At 40.9% G+C, this 17886-nt stretch overlaps 1 protein-coding gene across 4 annotated transcripts; it reads left to right on the plus strand.

The window, feature by feature from the left end:
* The first annotated feature begins 16 nt into the window (after nucleotides 1–16).
* Nucleotides 17–17793, plus strand: secisbp2l (SECIS binding protein 2-like). 4 transcript variants are annotated; one of them, XM_008404599.2, is made up of 18 exons: nucleotides 17–246; nucleotides 4320–4540; nucleotides 5178–5505; nucleotides 5611–5752; nucleotides 7514–7737; nucleotides 8462–8486; nucleotides 8596–8711; nucleotides 8873–8983; nucleotides 9094–9204; nucleotides 9414–9581; nucleotides 9678–9819; nucleotides 9963–10138; nucleotides 10262–10394; nucleotides 11122–11284; nucleotides 12916–13136; nucleotides 13486–13640; nucleotides 13850–14069; nucleotides 15270–17793. In XM_008404599.2, exons 1-18 carry the CDS (start codon nucleotides 226–228, stop codon nucleotides 15932–15934), a joined length of 3342 nt encoding a protein of 1113 aa, XP_008402821.1. In that variant the 5' UTR covers nucleotides 17–225; the 3' UTR covers nucleotides 15935–17793. The 4 variants fall into 4 exon arrangements, with proteins under 4 accessions (XP_008402821.1, XP_017159615.1, XP_008402823.1 ...); XM_017304126.1 differs by having other exon boundaries at nucleotides 8599–8711; XM_008404601.2 differs by having other exon boundaries at nucleotides 5614–5752.
* The last annotated feature ends 93 nt before the right edge of the window (nucleotides 17794–17886 follow it).

Below are 17886 nucleotides of genomic sequence, written 5' to 3' on the forward strand. Positions count from 1 at the left end.
CCTCCCATTTCCTCATCGACAGCAGTTTTCCCTTTGTAGCCAGACAGCGCTTCACGCTCCAGCTGACGCAGCAGCAACAGTTAACGGTGGAGCTGGTGTGAACAGCGAGTCGCTCTTAGGCTTTAGTGGTTGATATTATTTACAATGAAGAAACTAAAATGGGCTCCGTCCTGACAGTGTCCACATAGTGATCAATGACGATCTGTGGCGGAGTCGGTGACTGACATGGACGCTGGTGACATTAAGGTACGGTTTATTTTTGCTCTGTTTTTGATAGGTTCAGCTAACGCTTTAGCCTGTGGCAACGTTAGTTTGGGTTGTCGAGGCCGAAATGTTGACTTTTTTGCAGTTGTCCAAAAAACAACCACTGTTGTTAATAACAACAACTGCGTCGTCACTTTTAGTTGCGTTCAAATGCCCTCTTGAATCTTATTCGATACTAGCCTAGAGATAGGCTTTGGTGTTTTCCGAGACAGACGACAGCTAAATAAGCTAACCTAAAAACAGCATTAATGGTATCTTACGAACCCGCAACGCCGTATTATTATTTAACCACTGTGACTGTGCTTGGTTTATGTCACCAAACTACTAGAAATAATTATAACCGCATTCCTTTGCGTTTTGTTCCGCCGTGGTTTCTGGTTAGCGTTGTTGGCTAGCAGAAGCTAACTCTCAGCTGTCATAAGACGCGGCTGCCTCTTGGTGTAACCTCGTTATATATAATTTTTTTGTTTTTTTTGCTTCACTTTTGTATCAGTTTTTGGATGTTGACAGGTCAGATCTGGAAGGTTTCAGTCAGAAAGGAGTGTATGCATGAGTGTTGTCAAGAGAGGCGGAGACGTTTCAGTGCGTGGACCGTCAGGAGAGGAATGTCTGGTTCTTCTGCATGTCTGTCATTCCTTTGCAGTTCTCAGCTATGCAGAAAGTTCACTTTGGTTGCGATCGGATTTTTCCTCCCTGTTTAAAAGCCAAAGCTTCAATTTAACCTGCCACTAAAAGCATTACATAGCAGTGTTGCATGACTCACAGTTGGTCAAACGAGTCGTGCTAAATGAACTTTCACGTCTTGTATAAATGGCTGACTTGAGTGAATTAAGCAGTAAACTCATTAGTACCTCTGACGTTGTCTGCAGACATTAGGATTAAGGATTCTTAGATTTGTTAAAACAACACCAATAACAGTAATGACATGTAGAGTTTTAATCTCCAAACCCTAATAACCTGTGGCACATTGATCTCAGAAAGCAGCCTGGATTACAAGAAGCAAACAGGACTCATAGATACTGTGGCACTAGGCGATTTAAGCACTTAAGGAAGTAATCTACTTTATTTTATATTTAATCCTGCCCTAAAAACCTAACTGCTGTAACAATGCCATGGTAGGTGTCAGCTCTTTTTGTAAAAAAAACACACAAAAACACTGTCTACATAGCTGTAGTACGCACACATAGCTCAATTTCAGTGTAGAATCAGACTCTCCCATGGTTTCAGGATGAATGCATGGACAAACAGAAGCTGGTGAGATCAGAGACACCCGGTCGTTTTAGCTTGGTTCTGTCATCCCAAACGGATGCACATCTGGGTCTGACCTCATTGCCCTTTTTAACAATTGCAGCTTTTCTCAGCGACCCTCCCTCTATCTAACACATACGCACTGATCCACGGAAAGATTAATCCTCTGGTTTTTCCTCCACATATCTGTCTATGGTCATGCTTGTCTATGTATGCCCCGTGTTGTGTGTTTTTTTTTTTTTGTTCGTTTTGTTTTGTGTTTTTTTTTGTTGTTTTTTTTCAGAATTAAAATGAGAAGTCCATGTTGCGTCCTTTTGGATAATTAGCTAATCCTGTGATGCAGTGCCTGCCTTATCCTCTCACACTTAATCCTATAACGGCACACTATCAGCAACAGTGTAAGATTGCACAAGTCCAGAGCTACTGCACTGCTAAATACTTTGGATTTGAAGACTATTACCGCTGTGTTGGGTTTGAGAAGCTTAAAAAAAAAAGAAATCTCAGTTTTTAAACATAATTTGGGCCTCTTGTGTGATCTGGTAGACTTCTATCTTCGCTGGATGGGTTGAGGTCTCAGAGTCACCTAAGGGGAAAGTGAAGAAACCACCCACAGACACCAACAGTGGGAGACAATAGTTGTCTGTGCAACATCCAGTGGCTGCACTGAAACTCCATTCATCCACCACAACCACGGTTTCAGAGAGAGGGGACATCTTTGTACGCTGAACCCTGTCACCTCTTCTTTCTTTGCAAAATGGCAAATTACAGTTTGACAACAAGTGCCACCACCCTTTGTAGAGCAAAGGGTGTTGGGAGATAAACGATGCCTCCAGATGTCAAAACCGTTGCTTTGGTTGATTTTCGGATCAAGTGAATACTTTGTAACGTCTGTTTAATTAAAGGCTTGTCATTAACTGGAGTGCTCAGAGAGAAAACATTCCAAGGATAAAAGGAAAAAATAATAAAAATTAATTAAAAAGATGAAAGGAAAAAAAAAATCTGCTAATTTTCCTACTAAGGTTACCAAAATCTGGATTGATGGTCTTTTCGCCTCGCTGGCGAAGGTAATGATTAGTTGATGTAATTAGATGTTTTTTTTTTTCTTGTTCTTTGCTTTATTTTGCGAGTTTAAAAATAATTACAGAAATAAAGCAAACCAACTTCTCTTAACGAGGTAATTCGGTTTTAGGACCCTTAGTTATAATGTAGCAATGCATCAATCAGAAATGTGTGGCCCATTTTCCCAGCGTTTGTAGTTATTATAAAGCTTCGACTTGCCAATGTTGTCGTTGGCTGATTCCGTTTTCTAAGTAACAGCTATAATTAAGAAGAGCATTCAAAGTATTCATCTTTTTTTTTTTCTTGCTGTGAGCGGTCATTAACTTTTTACAGTAAAGGCGACGTCATGTCAGAGTTAGCACATCAGTCTAAAACAGGGTCTTACAATTCTGAGGAGAAAGAAAATGATTACAGAGTTGGCATTTATCACTGCCTCGGTGTTGTATTTTAGAGATTAGATAGTATTTCATTCACTTCTAATAAAATGATAATCTACTTTTTCTGTGGGGGGAAAAAAGTACATGTGACTAATGTAGGTTGGCTAAGAGTTTTCTTAGAATATTTTGCTCTGATTAAAGCCAGAATTTCCCCCTGTCAGCTGTTTCTAGGCATTGTTTTTAGTTTTGGTTTGAACTTTTGTCAGTGATGCGTCATGGAAAAAAGAAAAAAAAACAAGTGTCATAATGGAGAAAATAAATTATGACCCTTGTATCATGTGACTTTTTTATGGTTAATGACAAGCAGGGTTGTAAAGTGACGGCATCGCTAAGAGTAAATATACTTCCAGCTGTGATCAGCTCGACACTAAAGTTATAAACCTAAAGGTGCGGGGACTGATTGTCTCTGAGGTGCAGTGTTATCATGTTATCTGACTTTGGAAAAACAACTTTCTTATCTCTAAAAAAAATTTTAACAACAGACTGCAAGCACATATTAATTACAGAGCAACATTTGTATTTCTTAGTTTTATTTAATTCAAATGTTTAAGGAGTCTAGTTCTGTAGGGTCCTTCAAATTTTTTCGTGGGGTTTTAAAACATTTCTTTAGCTACTTTTGTTCGTAATATTTTAAGTTTTTTTTTAAACTGAATTTCCTCACAACTGATCCGTTTTGATAGATATAAAATAATAAGTTAATATAATAATAATTTGATCCACTATCAAATAAGATCAAATAATTTTTAACACATTTTATTTATTTTGCCACCAAGGTTAGTAATATCTGGATTGATGGTCTTTTAGTTTAAACTGACTGGCAAACGTAATGATTATTTATATATTTATAAAAAAATACAAAACATGTATTTTACAAAACTATAATGACGGAAAAAAAAAAAAAAATCAAGGACTGAGAACTTTGAAATTCTGCCAGAAAGTTTGGGAATCTAATGCTCGACCTAGTTTTGAAATAATTACTCCTAAATGAGTCCAAGTGTAAATATTTTAGGGCTGCCTTCAGACTTTTGCCCAGCACTGTAAATTAGCTGTTCACTTTTTTGTTGTCGAGGTTTATTACTTTAGCCCATGACAGGCAAATGTGACGGGAGGCCATAACTTCTCTGGAGTCGGGTGCTGCCACGAAAAAGATCCGTCCTCTTCAAGCCGTTCGCCGATATCCCGGCAGCAGTTTGACAAGCGGATCTCTGCCGTTTACAGCTGTTTGTTTCTCAAGATGCATCTTGGCAGCCGGCGATTGCTCGACTTCGCTCGCCGTGCGGCAGTAACGATTGCTCGTTTGCGTCTGTGCAGGATGTGAAGCTTTCACCTGAAGTGGAACCATTTATCCCACAGAGGAAAGGTTTTGAAGGACCACTGGTCAGCATGAGTCTTTCCGGCGAGGCAGGCGGCGGCGGCGGCGGAGGAGGAGGAGGCGTTGGTATAGGAGGAGGCAGCGGAGGGGTGGAGGCCGCACCCATACCCAGCTACCTCATCACCTGCTACCCTTTCGTCCAGGAAAACCAACCCAACAGGTACCGCGCTGCTTTCACTGTGGGGGGTGAAGAACATATATTTCATTTTTATCATTTAATGTCCAAACTCTATAAGCCCTTAAATGGCTGACCTAAGACGATTGGATTTCATGTTTTCTCACAATGTGGTTTGCTGCTATAAAAGCAGAACATTGTGTCCCCCAGGTTATGTTTCACAACTGAATTATTATCATATTTCTTTCGACATCATACTTTGTCAGAACCACCAGATTCCTTTGTTCTCCAAAATGCCTCAATTAGAACTGGACGCCTCACCAGTTTTGGTGTTTATTTTGAGCCAAAGTAAACTGTAATGTTTCCACCGACTCTTCCTTTGTCCGCAGTGATCGTCTGTATCCTGCACGCATCCGTTTCTTTGTTTCCTTTCCCACTATTTGAATGCAAGGAAATGCCCACTATAGTAGACGGAGGCTGTGGAAATGTCACGTTGATCTTTATCAGCGTTTGCCTTTACTGGGTTGCATGCTTGGAGCAAACCAAACATAAAAACATCATGCATGTTAAACCGCTCTGGCTAAAGGAATCTGGGCCTTGTCCAGCCCGGACTTGAGTTAATTCAGTTTTGTGTCTTTAGTGAAATCACCAACCAGGACATTCACTGTCTGCTTCTTTACAGGCAGCATCCTATGTACAATGGAGGGGAGCTGCGCTGGCCGCAGCCTAACCCCAGCCCTGGAGGTCCATACCTGGCCTACCCCATCTTGTCTTCCCCACAGCCTCCCGTCTCCAACGACTACGCTTACTACCAGATCATGCCTGCGCCGTGCCCTCCTGTGATGGGCTTCTACCAGCCCTTCCCTGGGACGTACGCCGGTCCAGTGCAAGCCGGGGTGGTCAGTCCCGTGTCAGCGGATGTCGGTGAAAGACCTCTGCCGCTGGGGCCTACGTATGGGATGGCCGGCCAGAGAGGGAGAGGCATTCCCCGATCGAATGTTCTTACTAAGGTGCGGAGCTTCAACAAGGTTTTTCCACTCACTCTGCTGCTGCATCGAGGCCGTTTCGTTGTAGCTTTAACGGACGGTTATCATCTGTTTTTCCACTTCCTCCAGCAGCCGCATTTAGGTGTTTGCCAGCCTCCGAGAGGTCGTCGGCCCCCGACTAGAAACGTTGCTGTGCAAAAGGAGGTGTGCACATTTACGCCTGACGGTCGGACCAAGACTGTTATGTTGGTGGACGCAGCTCAACAGACCGGTAAGAACAATACTACAATTATTACACTTATTTTAGAATACAACTGCTTTTATGTTTTGGAGGCTTTGCTGTAAAAGTTGGTTTGAATATCGCAAATACAGCAGAGACGTTGGTTGGACACACCACGTCCAGCGCCGTGATGTCACTCCACTCCCTCCCTTTATTTATTTTAAACGTAAAATATCAGAGAAATAAAATGAGAAGAAAACACAAATATTCAAACGTACAAAATAATCAAATCTGATTCAAAAGGGAGTAGGGAGAAGCAAATGGTTATTAAATCCTGCCCCAAATTATGTTATCCAGTACACTCAAAGTCCATTTCAGTCCAGAATGCAGACAGTTGCTGTGCACTACCTGTCAGCTGGGCGAAGGAGGGATTACACATTTCACTTGGTGAGGAAAAATGACAAATTCAGCTGTTTGGAAACACAGGCAGTCACTGGGTGGTAATTAAAGGAGCACTGCCCATAACTGTTGATTAAAGTTTATGTAAAGCTAAAGTTCACGTGACTTATTTGTTAAGCAGCTAACTTTAAGCTGGCTACACGAGCAGATAACCAGACTTTATAACCAGCTTATAAAGGCTTGATTTACCTGTGTTGTATTTTTCTTGACGGTTACAATGCTGTTTATGAGAATCTCATGTGAGCCCAGGATTAGTCTTCAGTCCTCTTGCTGACTGACGCGTGCGATGACCACATTCCGGGGTTATTAAAAGATTTCTGCTTTTTACGTCATGACAAAGCGTTTTTCCTGTCGTCTGCTAAGGACACAATAACAGTAAGAGCGGTGTCTGGCACCGCTCTTACTGTTATTGTTGATGTTGACGATGTTTCGGCTTAACCTTTAGCAGAACTGGAATGCTGAGATTCCAGTGTGAGATGGGAACATGACGTCACCAATCGAGTCTCGGCTGGGAGAGTGACTTTATGTGAATAGCTTATCTTAGCTGGGGTTTTCTGAATGCAGAGTTTGTACGGGAGCCAGAAATCGTTGAAAACACTTAGAATTCAATTGGGTGTTTTCAAGGTTTGGAAAGTGCTTGATTTCTGCGTAAAGTCCTTGAAAGGGCTTGAGAAGTGCAATCTAACATTTAATTAAAAGCCTAAATTTAGAAAACTTTATTTACAGTGGAAATGTCCATACACCCAATGAAAGGACACAGCCATTTTTTTTCTCTCTTGTTTAAAGAATTACCAAAAATTATTCCTATCTGCTAAATACCAGAAATATTTTCAGATATCTTTTTGTTACTTCTTTCTTAGCATTTAATTTTAACAGGAAGGTTACATTTTGACACGATTTGTTATAATTATTTCAGTGTAATAAGTATTTATTATTCCTACAAGCTCAATGACTTATTGATCTGTGTAATTGAAATGAAGTTTGGCTTATATTACATTAAATTAAGTAATATTATTCATTTTTTTATTTTTTGCTTAATTTGTGTTTTGTTCTTGGACCAGTCAAGCGTATAGGGTGTGTGAGAGACTTTTGCTTACTATGCACATACATTATAGAATAGTATCACAAGATTTTATTCATAAAAGTAATAAATTATATACTATATCAGTGAATTGAACCTGTCTGTTGTGGTGTAAAAGTTTGAAAGCTACCTTGAAAATGCTTGAATTTTACTCTGGGGGAAAAAGTGCACAAACCCCATTAATGTTAATCATTCTTAGTGTTTGTTTAGTTGGACTTCAGGTCTTCAGGGTCTGTGTCTCTTAATGAAAAATACTTTTTCGCCCCCCTCAGACTTCCCAGGTGAAGCGACGGGGCGTTGTGCCTCTGAGCAGGTCAGTCCACAGATGTGGAAAAACCGAACAAAGAGGAGACGGGCTTCTCACCCGGCTGAAGGCTACAACGAGCAGGGCGCCAGTGAGGCAGATATCGACAGCGACAGCGGCTACTGTAGTCCCAAACACAACCAGGCCACTGGAGCGGCACAGCGAACTCCAGAGAACACCGCCACACCGATGGTATGTTGAGTTTTCTGTGCTTGGCCGAAGATCAAAAAAACAAAAACTAGACATTTATACTGATTAGATTTTTTTATCTTTTTTATTTTTTATTTGCCGGATCAGTGCATCCAGGTGTGTTGCTGTGTTTTTTGTGACTGCGTTCAGTTTAAATTTACCTATAACTCAAATTGTCTATTAGCTTTAACATTAATAAAGTTTAACACGGTGTGCTTAAAGCGTCCTGTGGTAAGGAGGGAGTAAATTATTCAAAATATTAAAATCTTCAAACTGTTTATCTTCTGAGGCACACATGTGAAAACATCTGCAACTCTCCTGGATTATTGAAATATTAAATTAAGTAAATAAGAGAGGTAGTTTTAGGTGAGTGTGTGTGATTATGACGCGTTGCATCGTCATCTCGCTTCCAAAGGAAGACAACACAAACATCTGCATTGGCAGATAAAATTTGCTTTAAAAATGAAGGATGTTTAACAAAACATTATAGAAAATAGCTATTGATAACCATGAGATCAGGTGGCTTAATATTTTTTTCCCTATAGATCTTATAAATTTTTTTTTAATTATACCTGAAATTATTTTAACTTTTTAAATGCTCAACATATCAGATTCATACTTCTGTCAGCCCTGCAGGAAATGAACTCTTGCATAATTACATTCACGCTGTCTGTGTATTTTCCATATATCTGCAGATGTAAATTATTTTGCATCTCTGTTTTCCTAGGGAGTGGAAACTGGTGTGGTGACAGGTAAGTTTAATCCCTCTGATTTTAATTTTTTTTTTAATAATGTAGGAATAATACCTTACTGCTAAATGGTAATTTTTCTTATACTTTAACATTTTCTTTTATTTGCCAGCAGGTACCTGGGTAAATGTAGCATCTCAGGTCACTCCGAAGTACTGGAGGGACCGAAATGGCCAGTTCCACCGAGCCGATCAGAGGAAGATTCCTGAACAGAGAAACTTGCCACAGGTAAAGTTTTTACACGGCATCTAAACTAAACGACGAAGGTTATGACTGAAGTTTTATGTCTGCTTAACTTCCTTTCCTATCATGCCCTCCTTACCAGGGTAGATCCACAAGTCGTGATGGGTAAACCCTTTTATTTACTAGAATTACTGTTTTCCCACCAGGATTTCCATAATGTTTACTTGGGACGTTTAACATCCAACCAGTCGGAGCAAATAGTCCAGCCAGCAGTGGTCACTGGTGGGGATCTCACTCCAGAGCCGCTTTACTTTGAGGTTAGATGAAGCATCGGTCTGTTTCCTTGTGAATTTTAGCAAGACAAAGGCATTTCAGCCTCCATGTTTCAAAAATAACTAAACTAATATGACCTCCGCGCGTTTTCTAGGATGAGGATAAGTTTCCGGATCTTGCAGCTGGAGGATCTGTCCAACGCAGCACCAAACCTGAGCCTGCACCGGCGCAGACGCACACACAACCTAAACTGCCTAAAAATCTGGTGAGAGAAATCTCTTTCTACATCTCTGTAGGTTTACAGTCAAATATCTCATCAACCAAAACCGCCTCTGATGAGTCTTTTTTATCGTGTTGGAGAAAGCCTTCTGCTTTTGAGTCATCTTCGAAGTTAGAGCTCTGGTGGACTCTCTGCTCGGTAACAAAGAAAAAAAAAGTGTTTCTGACTAAGATCATCATGGTTACGCTTTGCAGCTGGATGACCTACCAGAAAACTCTCCAATCAACATTGTGCAGACACCCATTCCCATCACTACCTCCGTTCCCAAGAGGGCGAAGAGTCAGAGGAAAAAGGCTCTGGCAGCTGCCCTGGCCACCGCCCAGGAGTATTCTGAAATCAGCATGGAGCAGAAGAAATTGCAGGTATGGACGAAACATTCTGATCCACAGTGCCGCACTTGCAATAATATTTTTTTCCTCTTCTGTGGCCTCTAATTGGTTTAGCATGTGCTCTTGCAGGAAGCGTTCACCAAAGCAGCGGGGAAGAAGAGTAAAACCTCGGTTGAGCTCGACTTGGGAGACATGTTGGCTGCTTTGGAAAAACAACAGCAGGCCATGAAGGCCAGACAACTCACAAATACGAAGCCACTGTCTTTTACAGGTATTTGTTGTATTTGCAGATGAAATGCATCAATAAAAACATCACAGAAAGTCAACAGCTTAATCCTGGAGTTTTCCACATGATGTCCTTTATTTTTGAGTAACTTGTGGAGTTTTTTTTCTTCTCTCTTTTCCTCTGCCCAGTTGGAACGACCACTCCATTCCACAGCTCAGGCTCCACCAGCGTGCCGTCCATGTTGAGGGGTCACCAGCAAGCCCTCTCGGCCCCACACAACGCTCTGGATTCCACCGCACCGCGAGTAAAGAGGGGGAAGGAGAGAGAAATTCCCAAAGTGAAACGTCCTACTGCCCTTAAAAAAGTTAGCAAATTAAACTTAATAACCTGCAGCTGCTGAAAGAAATAAAAACTTGTTTTTCTTTGTTTTTGTTTCTTGCGGAATTATACGTCGATTAATCTTCTTTCCCTCCTTTGCGTTTTCTAGATTATCTTAAAGGAGCGTGAGGGGAAGAAAGGAAAGTCATGTGCAGAGCAAGACTCTGCAGGTCCTGACGAGCACGGAGACGAGTGCCTCCAGTTTACCGATGATTTGTCGCGTGAGCCGGTGTCCCAGGAAGGTGAGTTATCAGTAGGCGGATCATTCTCTTTCTGTGGGAACTTGCTCTTCGACTAAATGCTGCAGACTTTACTGCGTTGATACTGGATCATAGAAAGGAATAATTTGGAGAAATCCAAAAAATGTGGTTAATATATTGTGAATTAGGGCTGCAAAGATTAATCATATTCAATTATTGAAATGTCAACTAATTTAGTAGTCGATTAATGATTAGAGGATACAGACTGGAAAAAAACAACATAGTCAGAGTAGCAATTAAGCTAAGAAAAAAGTATATAATTTTGCATTGAAGATAAAAAAAAACAACTTTGTAAATAGGTTTTAATTTACTAAAGGAATGATGTGTTATAAAGTATTTTTTCTTATTTAAGAAAAATTTACTTCATTTGCATATTTTAATGTATTTCTAAGATTGTCTAAAAAAGGCTCAAGTGGTTAGATAAAAAAAAAATTCTCGAATGTGCCTTTCTTTAAATCTGATGAATCATCAGAATAATTGATAGTTTAATTGATTACTAAAATAATCATTATTTGCAAGTGGTTCTTTAAAACATCTTGCATGTTACACATTTTAAGTAATTATAGAACTACATGCAGCTATTGCCACAAACTCATCTTAATATTGGTTTGAAAGTTTGACAGAGGTTTCAGTAATGTTTCATTTTTTAAAGATTTTTTAGGACGAAATATTTTTAATGAAACGTTTCTGCTGGTGGTTTGTGTGACAGAAAACGGCTTGAGCGTCCCCAGCGACGGCTCCCTGTCCCCGGCCAGCCAGAACTCCCCGTACAGCATCACCCCGGTGTCACAGGGTTCTCCTGCCAGCTCCGGGATCGGCAGCCCGATGGCTTCGAACGCCATCACCAAGATCCACAGCCGGCGTTTCAGAGAGTGAGTGCCCTGCTCCGACCCCACGTGGAAATGTTATTAGCAACCTTTGGTATTTGGATGTCTGGAAATATTCACTATGCGGCGGGCAGAATTTGTTGGTGCAGCAAAATCCTTGTCCCACTCCAAAAACACCTTGGCTGTGAGAAGCAGTGGGGTGGTTTTAATGGGTGGGAAAGGACAATAAAGAATTGTAGAGTGGCACAAACGTCTAGCGCTTAGCAAAACTGGATGCCTGACGTCTCAAACACAGCTTTGTTCCTCCATGCTTTCACTTGAAGGCCCTTTGTCCCAACCCACCGCTTTCTAGCTCTTTTTCTTTTTCTTTAAAGTCTCCAAAAGGCCTCTGTGGCCAAAGCTCCTCCTCTGAGATTCAGCTGCCACGACACTGAATCCTCACATCGCACCATGTTGATCTTTTTGATGAATATTTCAGATATATTTTTTTATCTGTTGTGCTTTACCATCAGGTTGAAGGCATTTCCTCTTTCTGAAAATGGCAGTTCATTCTGAAATGAATTGCAGCAAACATACGCAGTTAGCTGTGTTTTTTGTTTTGAGCAGCTGTGTGAGCTTTCTTTACCAGCTTCAAAACAACGACCACAGTTTGGCTTGAAAACCTGACGTAAAAGCACGAGGATGGTTCTTAAGATATTATAGCAGCTAATTTGCATACATCTAAAACTATTGTTTCTGTTTGCACTTTATTAGAGTCACTATGACGGCTACTTTTTTCACAAATAACTTCTGTTAATTGTAAAAAACAAAACAAAAATGAAACTCTTGGTAATTAACAAAAGTTTAACAAAATTAACTTTTGTTAATTGTGGAAAAATATGAACAAAAGTTAATGTTAAATCAACATGAAATGTTAGTATATATTAGCCATTTAAAGTGTGTAGCAAAACAAAAATACGTGCTATATCTATTTAAATTCATAGGTTTTCAGAATATTGACAAAAATGGCATTAAACATCTTTTCGGTCATTATTGCGTCTCCAAATAAAAACTCTGTTACACCCTTTTGTTTAAAATGTCATAGTGGAAACTAACGTTTCCATGCGACTCCCAGATTGACTTGTGTTTAGAAACTCCTATTTATGAGTGCGTCTCATTTATAATGCATTCATTTAGATATCGACATTATTGTCACAATAAAATGTGATTGAAGCAGCATGAAGTGAAGTGGACTTGGTTGGCCGAGTCGGCTCGTTAGCACACGCAGGTGCAGAGTTGGACTGGCATGCCACAAAATGTTTCCATAAACAGATCTTCATTGAAAAGGAAACCAGACAGAAAATTTGTCTAACTTTAGAGTGAAACCTTTTATAACTCTGCTCATTTGACGCAGGAGCTTTTATCCGCCACATTGGATTCGACACTTGATCAGATGGCGCTAAACTTGGCTGACTTATGCAATGTGATCTCATGCACCACTGGAGTCTGCAGCCAGGCAGCAGTTTTGAGGAAAACATTTTTTTTGTTAAAAAGTTCAAAGATCAACTCTTGATTTATATGTTTTCCTTAAATACTGAGATTATCTTAGGCAGCTTCATCCTTTATGGTGACTATTTGAGGCTTTACCACTAACATAACAATGACCTATAACCTCCCCCCTCCCTGCCTCATTGTAGGTACTGTAACCAAGTCCTGAGTAAGGAGATCGATGAGAGCGTGACTCTGCTGCTGCAGGAGCTGGTTCGCTTCCAGGAGCGGGTCTACCAGAAAGACCCCACCAAAGCCAAATCTAAACGTCGGCTGGTCATGGGCCTCAGAGAGGTCACCAAGCACATGAAGCTGCACAAGATCAAGTGTGTCATCATTTCTCCCAACTGCGAGAAGATCCAAGCAAAAGGTGACAGTCGGGACGCGTAGGTCGCTCAAGCAAAAGGGATAAATTCAGTCAATAATTTGAGGGTCGTTTTCTTCCGTTAACAGAAGAAAATCCTTTTAATGTGACTGCATGCTAGCTAAGCTGCCATAGTGTGGATGTTTGTAGAGAGAAATTCCCTCTCAGTCCAAAAATCATGACTAGAAAAGTCATGAAATAATTTTAATACCAGATGTGTGAATAATTGGTCGCATGCAAAGGGATTCCAAACCCAGCAGTATAATAGGTACTGAATGCTCCTGAGCCAAATTACTGTGTTGTTGCACCCTGTTGTTGAGGCGATTTGAGGTTCCAACTGTTTTATGTGTTGCAGGTGGTTTGGATGAAGCGTTGTATAATGTGATTGCCATGGCAAGAGAGCAAGAGATCCCGTTTGTGTTTGCCTTGGGCAGGAAAGCTCTTGGACGCTGCGTCAACAAGCTGGTGCCTGTTAGCGTTGTGGGAATTTTTAACTTCTCTGGGGCCGAGGTAGGCCATCGCTATCGCTCTAAAATCCTTAATTTCTCTGCGTTTCTCTTGCAATGTTATTCTGGACTAAAAAAATAAATTAAAATCTTGAGAGTCTGGTAACAGACTCTCAAGATTCTGTTGAGAGTCTTGAGAGTCTGAATCATCACAATTATTTGTGATGATTTTTTTTAAATTATTTGTCGTACTTTTGTTTTTCTTTCTCCCAGGGTCTCTTCAATCGTCTGGTGTCACTGACAGAAGAGGCGAGGAAGGCCTACAAGGACATGGTGTCTGCCCTGGAGCAGGAGCAGGCCGAGGAGGCTTTGAAAAATGACAAGAAGGTCCCACATCACATGGGCCACTCACGCAACCATTCAGCTGCCTCCGCCATCTCTTTCTGCTCCATTTTCTCTGAGCCCATCTCGGAGGTCAATGAAAAGGAGTATGGTGAGCTCATGTTTCATGTCTGGCCCATAGCTTTTTGGGTTATGTTTAAATTTTATGCTAACTTTTTCTCTTGTCTAGAGAGAAAAGAATGATAGTGGACTTCTCTTTAGCTAAATATATGTTCACAATTTAGAGTTTTGCAGGAAATCTGAGTCTCGGTCAGAGCAAGGTTTGTCATGGGGTCTTAAAAGGTCTTTAAAAAAAGGGTCAAAATTAGAAAAATCTGAATTTAAGAACTTAAAAGGTCTTAAAAACAACTAGATTTTTGTTCGAGGTCTCAAATTTAATTTAGTCAAGTTTTATTTTCGGTGATTCCCGTGAAGAATCGATAACAATAAAATGTTTTTTTTTAATTCAAATTTTCATATGGATCTGGTAATGTGTCATGTTAGTCTTACATTTCATTCCTAGAAGTCTTAAAAAATCTTTAACAGGATTTAAATGTAACTTTCTGAAACAGGCGAGCGCCCTGTTTCAGCACCCTGAAACAGGGTGCTGAAACAGGGTAATATGCTGAAATGATGAGGACTCTCCTGAATTTCCAAATCCCCACAGAAGAGACAGAACTAATCCAATAGAGGAAAAAAAGTGTGTTCCTACACAAGGTGACAGGAAGAATATATTTCTTTTTGGTCAGGACAGAGTACACAAAAATGCAGAACACATTCACAATCATCTTTGGTTTGAATTGGTTGGTGTGCTTTTCAACGCTATTGCCACCTGCTGATGCAGTAAGGGTACTGCAGCGTTTATAATTGGAGTCCCATCTCTTCTCATTCCAGAAATGAGGAAATATCCTAAAAACATGAGTGTTACATTGACGTTTGGCACATTTGCAGTTTTTCTAATAGATTTGTGGGGTTTAATGTCTGATTCAAAATATTTTGTGACAGCCATAAACAATTTTTCTATGTTTATACTGAAGCATGGAATGACATTCCACAACGTATAAAGTCCATCTACACACCTTCTTTTGTAATCACTGTTAGGTGCTCATAGCGTAAATGCTGCTTTTCTTTTATCTACCTATCGTGTGTGTGTAGTGTATACTAATGTGATGTTGGGTATCTGGAGAGCAGGAGAACAGGAACTGGCTGTAAAACCGATTACAAGCCCGATTTTTCTTTTTAAATTTTCCTGTTTAAAACTAAATGAATAATAAAAAAAATTTAATGACAAATTATTCTTTTTTTCCTTCAGAGACAAACTGGAGGAGCATGATGGAATCGTCAGATGCGCTGGAGCCTGTAGAGACGGAGTCGTGTCGCCCCGCGGCTTCCGCAGCCCCCCAGAGTAACAACAGTGAGACGTCGGCAGCCACCAGCACCACCAACACCACCACCACCACCACCAGCAGCAGCAGCAGCAGCAGCGTCCCTCCAGGCTCCGCCGCCCCCCAGCCCAGGACGGGCCCCCCAATGCAGGGTCCTGCCGAGAGAGACGAGGTCCGGGCCGACGACCGGCTGGAGCTGGCCTCTCAGAGCACGGAGACGGGATCGTTGGACGGGAGCTGCAGGGGGCCGCTAACCTCCTCGATCACCTCCACCACTTCCACCCTGGTCCCTGGGATGTTGGAGGAGGCAGAAGAGGAGGAAGAGGACGAGGAAGACTACACTCCGGAGCCTATTTCTGTTGAAGTGCCCACCCTGAGCAGTCGCATCGATTCCTGGGTGTCAAAGACCCTGGAAAACCTGCACCTTGGGAAAAGCCAGGAAAGTACGGAGGAGGAAGAGGACGAGGAGGAGGACGAGGACGAGGAGGAGAGGGGGCAGAGCGGCGACGAGGATGACCTGGACTCAGCGGACATCACGGAGCCGAAGGTGGAGGAAAAAGAACAAGTGGAAGCGAAGAAAGCCTCAGCCTGAAGCCACTCCAGTGTTTCCTCTCCACGTCCCGTCTGTCCTCTCACTCACTCTCCATCCCTCCGTCTCCTCCGTGTGTGACCCCTGACACCAGGCATTATCTCAGGAATCAACCCGTTGACCAACATTCACACACGTCGCAGAGGATCTGACCAGCTCACAGACCAAACCACCCCTCACACTACAGCAAGGACGCCCTCCCTTCTTCAACCCAGAACCTGCAACACTTGAATCCAGAGGGTGGGGGAAACTTGATCTTTGTTTTTTTCCCTTCATCTCTGAAGCTGAACTCTTTATGGAGACTTTTTCTGGGAGCAAGTGTTGAGAGCGACGCAGAGTTTGGGGAATATTTCTTCATCCAGAGCTCTGAAGTGGTTTACAGCTCTACGTGTATTTCGTCTGCGTGTGTGTGCGCTTTACAGACTCATGCGTTCGACTCACTTTGCTGTTTCATTGGCTTTATCTGTATATTAAATACGTTGTTTCTTTCTTTTTTTTCTCCCGTTCATTTTGCTTACCAAGGGATAGAGAGATTTGCATTTACTACCTAGTCGGTTTTGTCATCTACTTCTAAAGTGTCGGGGGGGGCTTTTGTTTTGGAACCAAAACGGCTCCTCCCTCCCATCCATCAGTCTCCACAGTGTTTTTAACGTCTAAACAACGAGTGTCTCATTCTGTATCTAGATTATTTGAATAACTTTACTTCTAAGAAGCAAAATAGGATTTGTGAATATAACCTTGTCTCGGTGGTTCTACTAAAGCATTTAATGGTTTGTCATATTGATCTTGCCTTGTGTGAAAGTGTTAGAGGTTTTCCAATGAATTGGAAATGTAAAATCCCTGACCTGTGCTTCATAAAGGAAAACAAAAAGAAAGAAAAGTGATCCTTATTTGTTTTCTTAAGTGTTTATTTTCCCTCAACGGGAAAGAGGTTGTCGTCCACACAACTCTTCTCTTATAAACACTTGAGATTTACGCCCACTTTACCGTCTAGGAAATATGGTAATTTACCGGTTTACTGGTAACCGAAACGCATTGATAGCTCCCCTGATATCCATTTCTGCTTCACTGAAATGAATCAAAGTGGTGCTCTTCCAGATTTAATAAGCAGTTTTATTTTATTTGTTTGTTTTTAATTCACCAAACTTCAAGCACCGGTAAAGATGAGAAGTTTCCAGTCTAACATAAGTTTATGGACCTATTTCTGTAAATACAGGCATAAAAAGAAAAACCAAAATTCAGATTTGGATTTAAAAAAAAAAAGGCAATCATTCTGTTTTTAAAGCCATTTAATACTTAGAGCATATGAACAGTCGGAATCCAATTTGATAATGGTATTTGATCAATAATCGGACTATTAAGGGATGTAAATGCAACATGTGAGGCCGTGTGCCGGGGGGTTGGATGTATACTTCATGCTTTGAAATAATGAAAGTATTTCTGGTTTAATTAAAGGTACGCTGAGGGTGTGTGGGTGTGTGTGTGTGTGTGTGTGTGTGTGTATGTGAGTGTGTGTAATGACTTTCATCAAAGTGTTTTGATGTGGTAATTGAAAGCTAATGTGTGTGTGTTTTTCTTTCTTCTTTTGCACTATGTAAATACAGTACCGGTTAAAGTCTTGTAACTAATGTGAACAAACGACAAAAACAGAAGGAAAAAAGAAAAGCAAAAAAAAAAAAAAACGGTTCAATGAAGTAATTATATTTTGAGTGTGTTGTCTTTCTATGGATATTTAAAATCGTCTCCCTCTGACTGTACTTCACTTGTGACACTGTTGGAGGCTGTTTCTCATAATCATGTTAACACTCTTAACATATATGGACTGATGATTAACATCATTAAAATATTGTTTAGGTAAATTATTTGGACTGATGTCTCATTTTTTTGCCCGCAGCTTCAACACAAATACTCTGGAGCTTTAGTTAGGTTTTTCTGCAGCGTTTCGACTCATGACG

Source organism: Poecilia reticulata, linkage group LG3 (assembly GCF_000633615.1).
Source record: "Poecilia reticulata strain Guanapo linkage group LG3, Guppy_female_1.0+MT, whole genome shotgun sequence".
Lineage (NCBI taxonomy): Eukaryota > Metazoa > Chordata > Actinopteri > Cyprinodontiformes > Poeciliidae > Poecilia > Poecilia reticulata.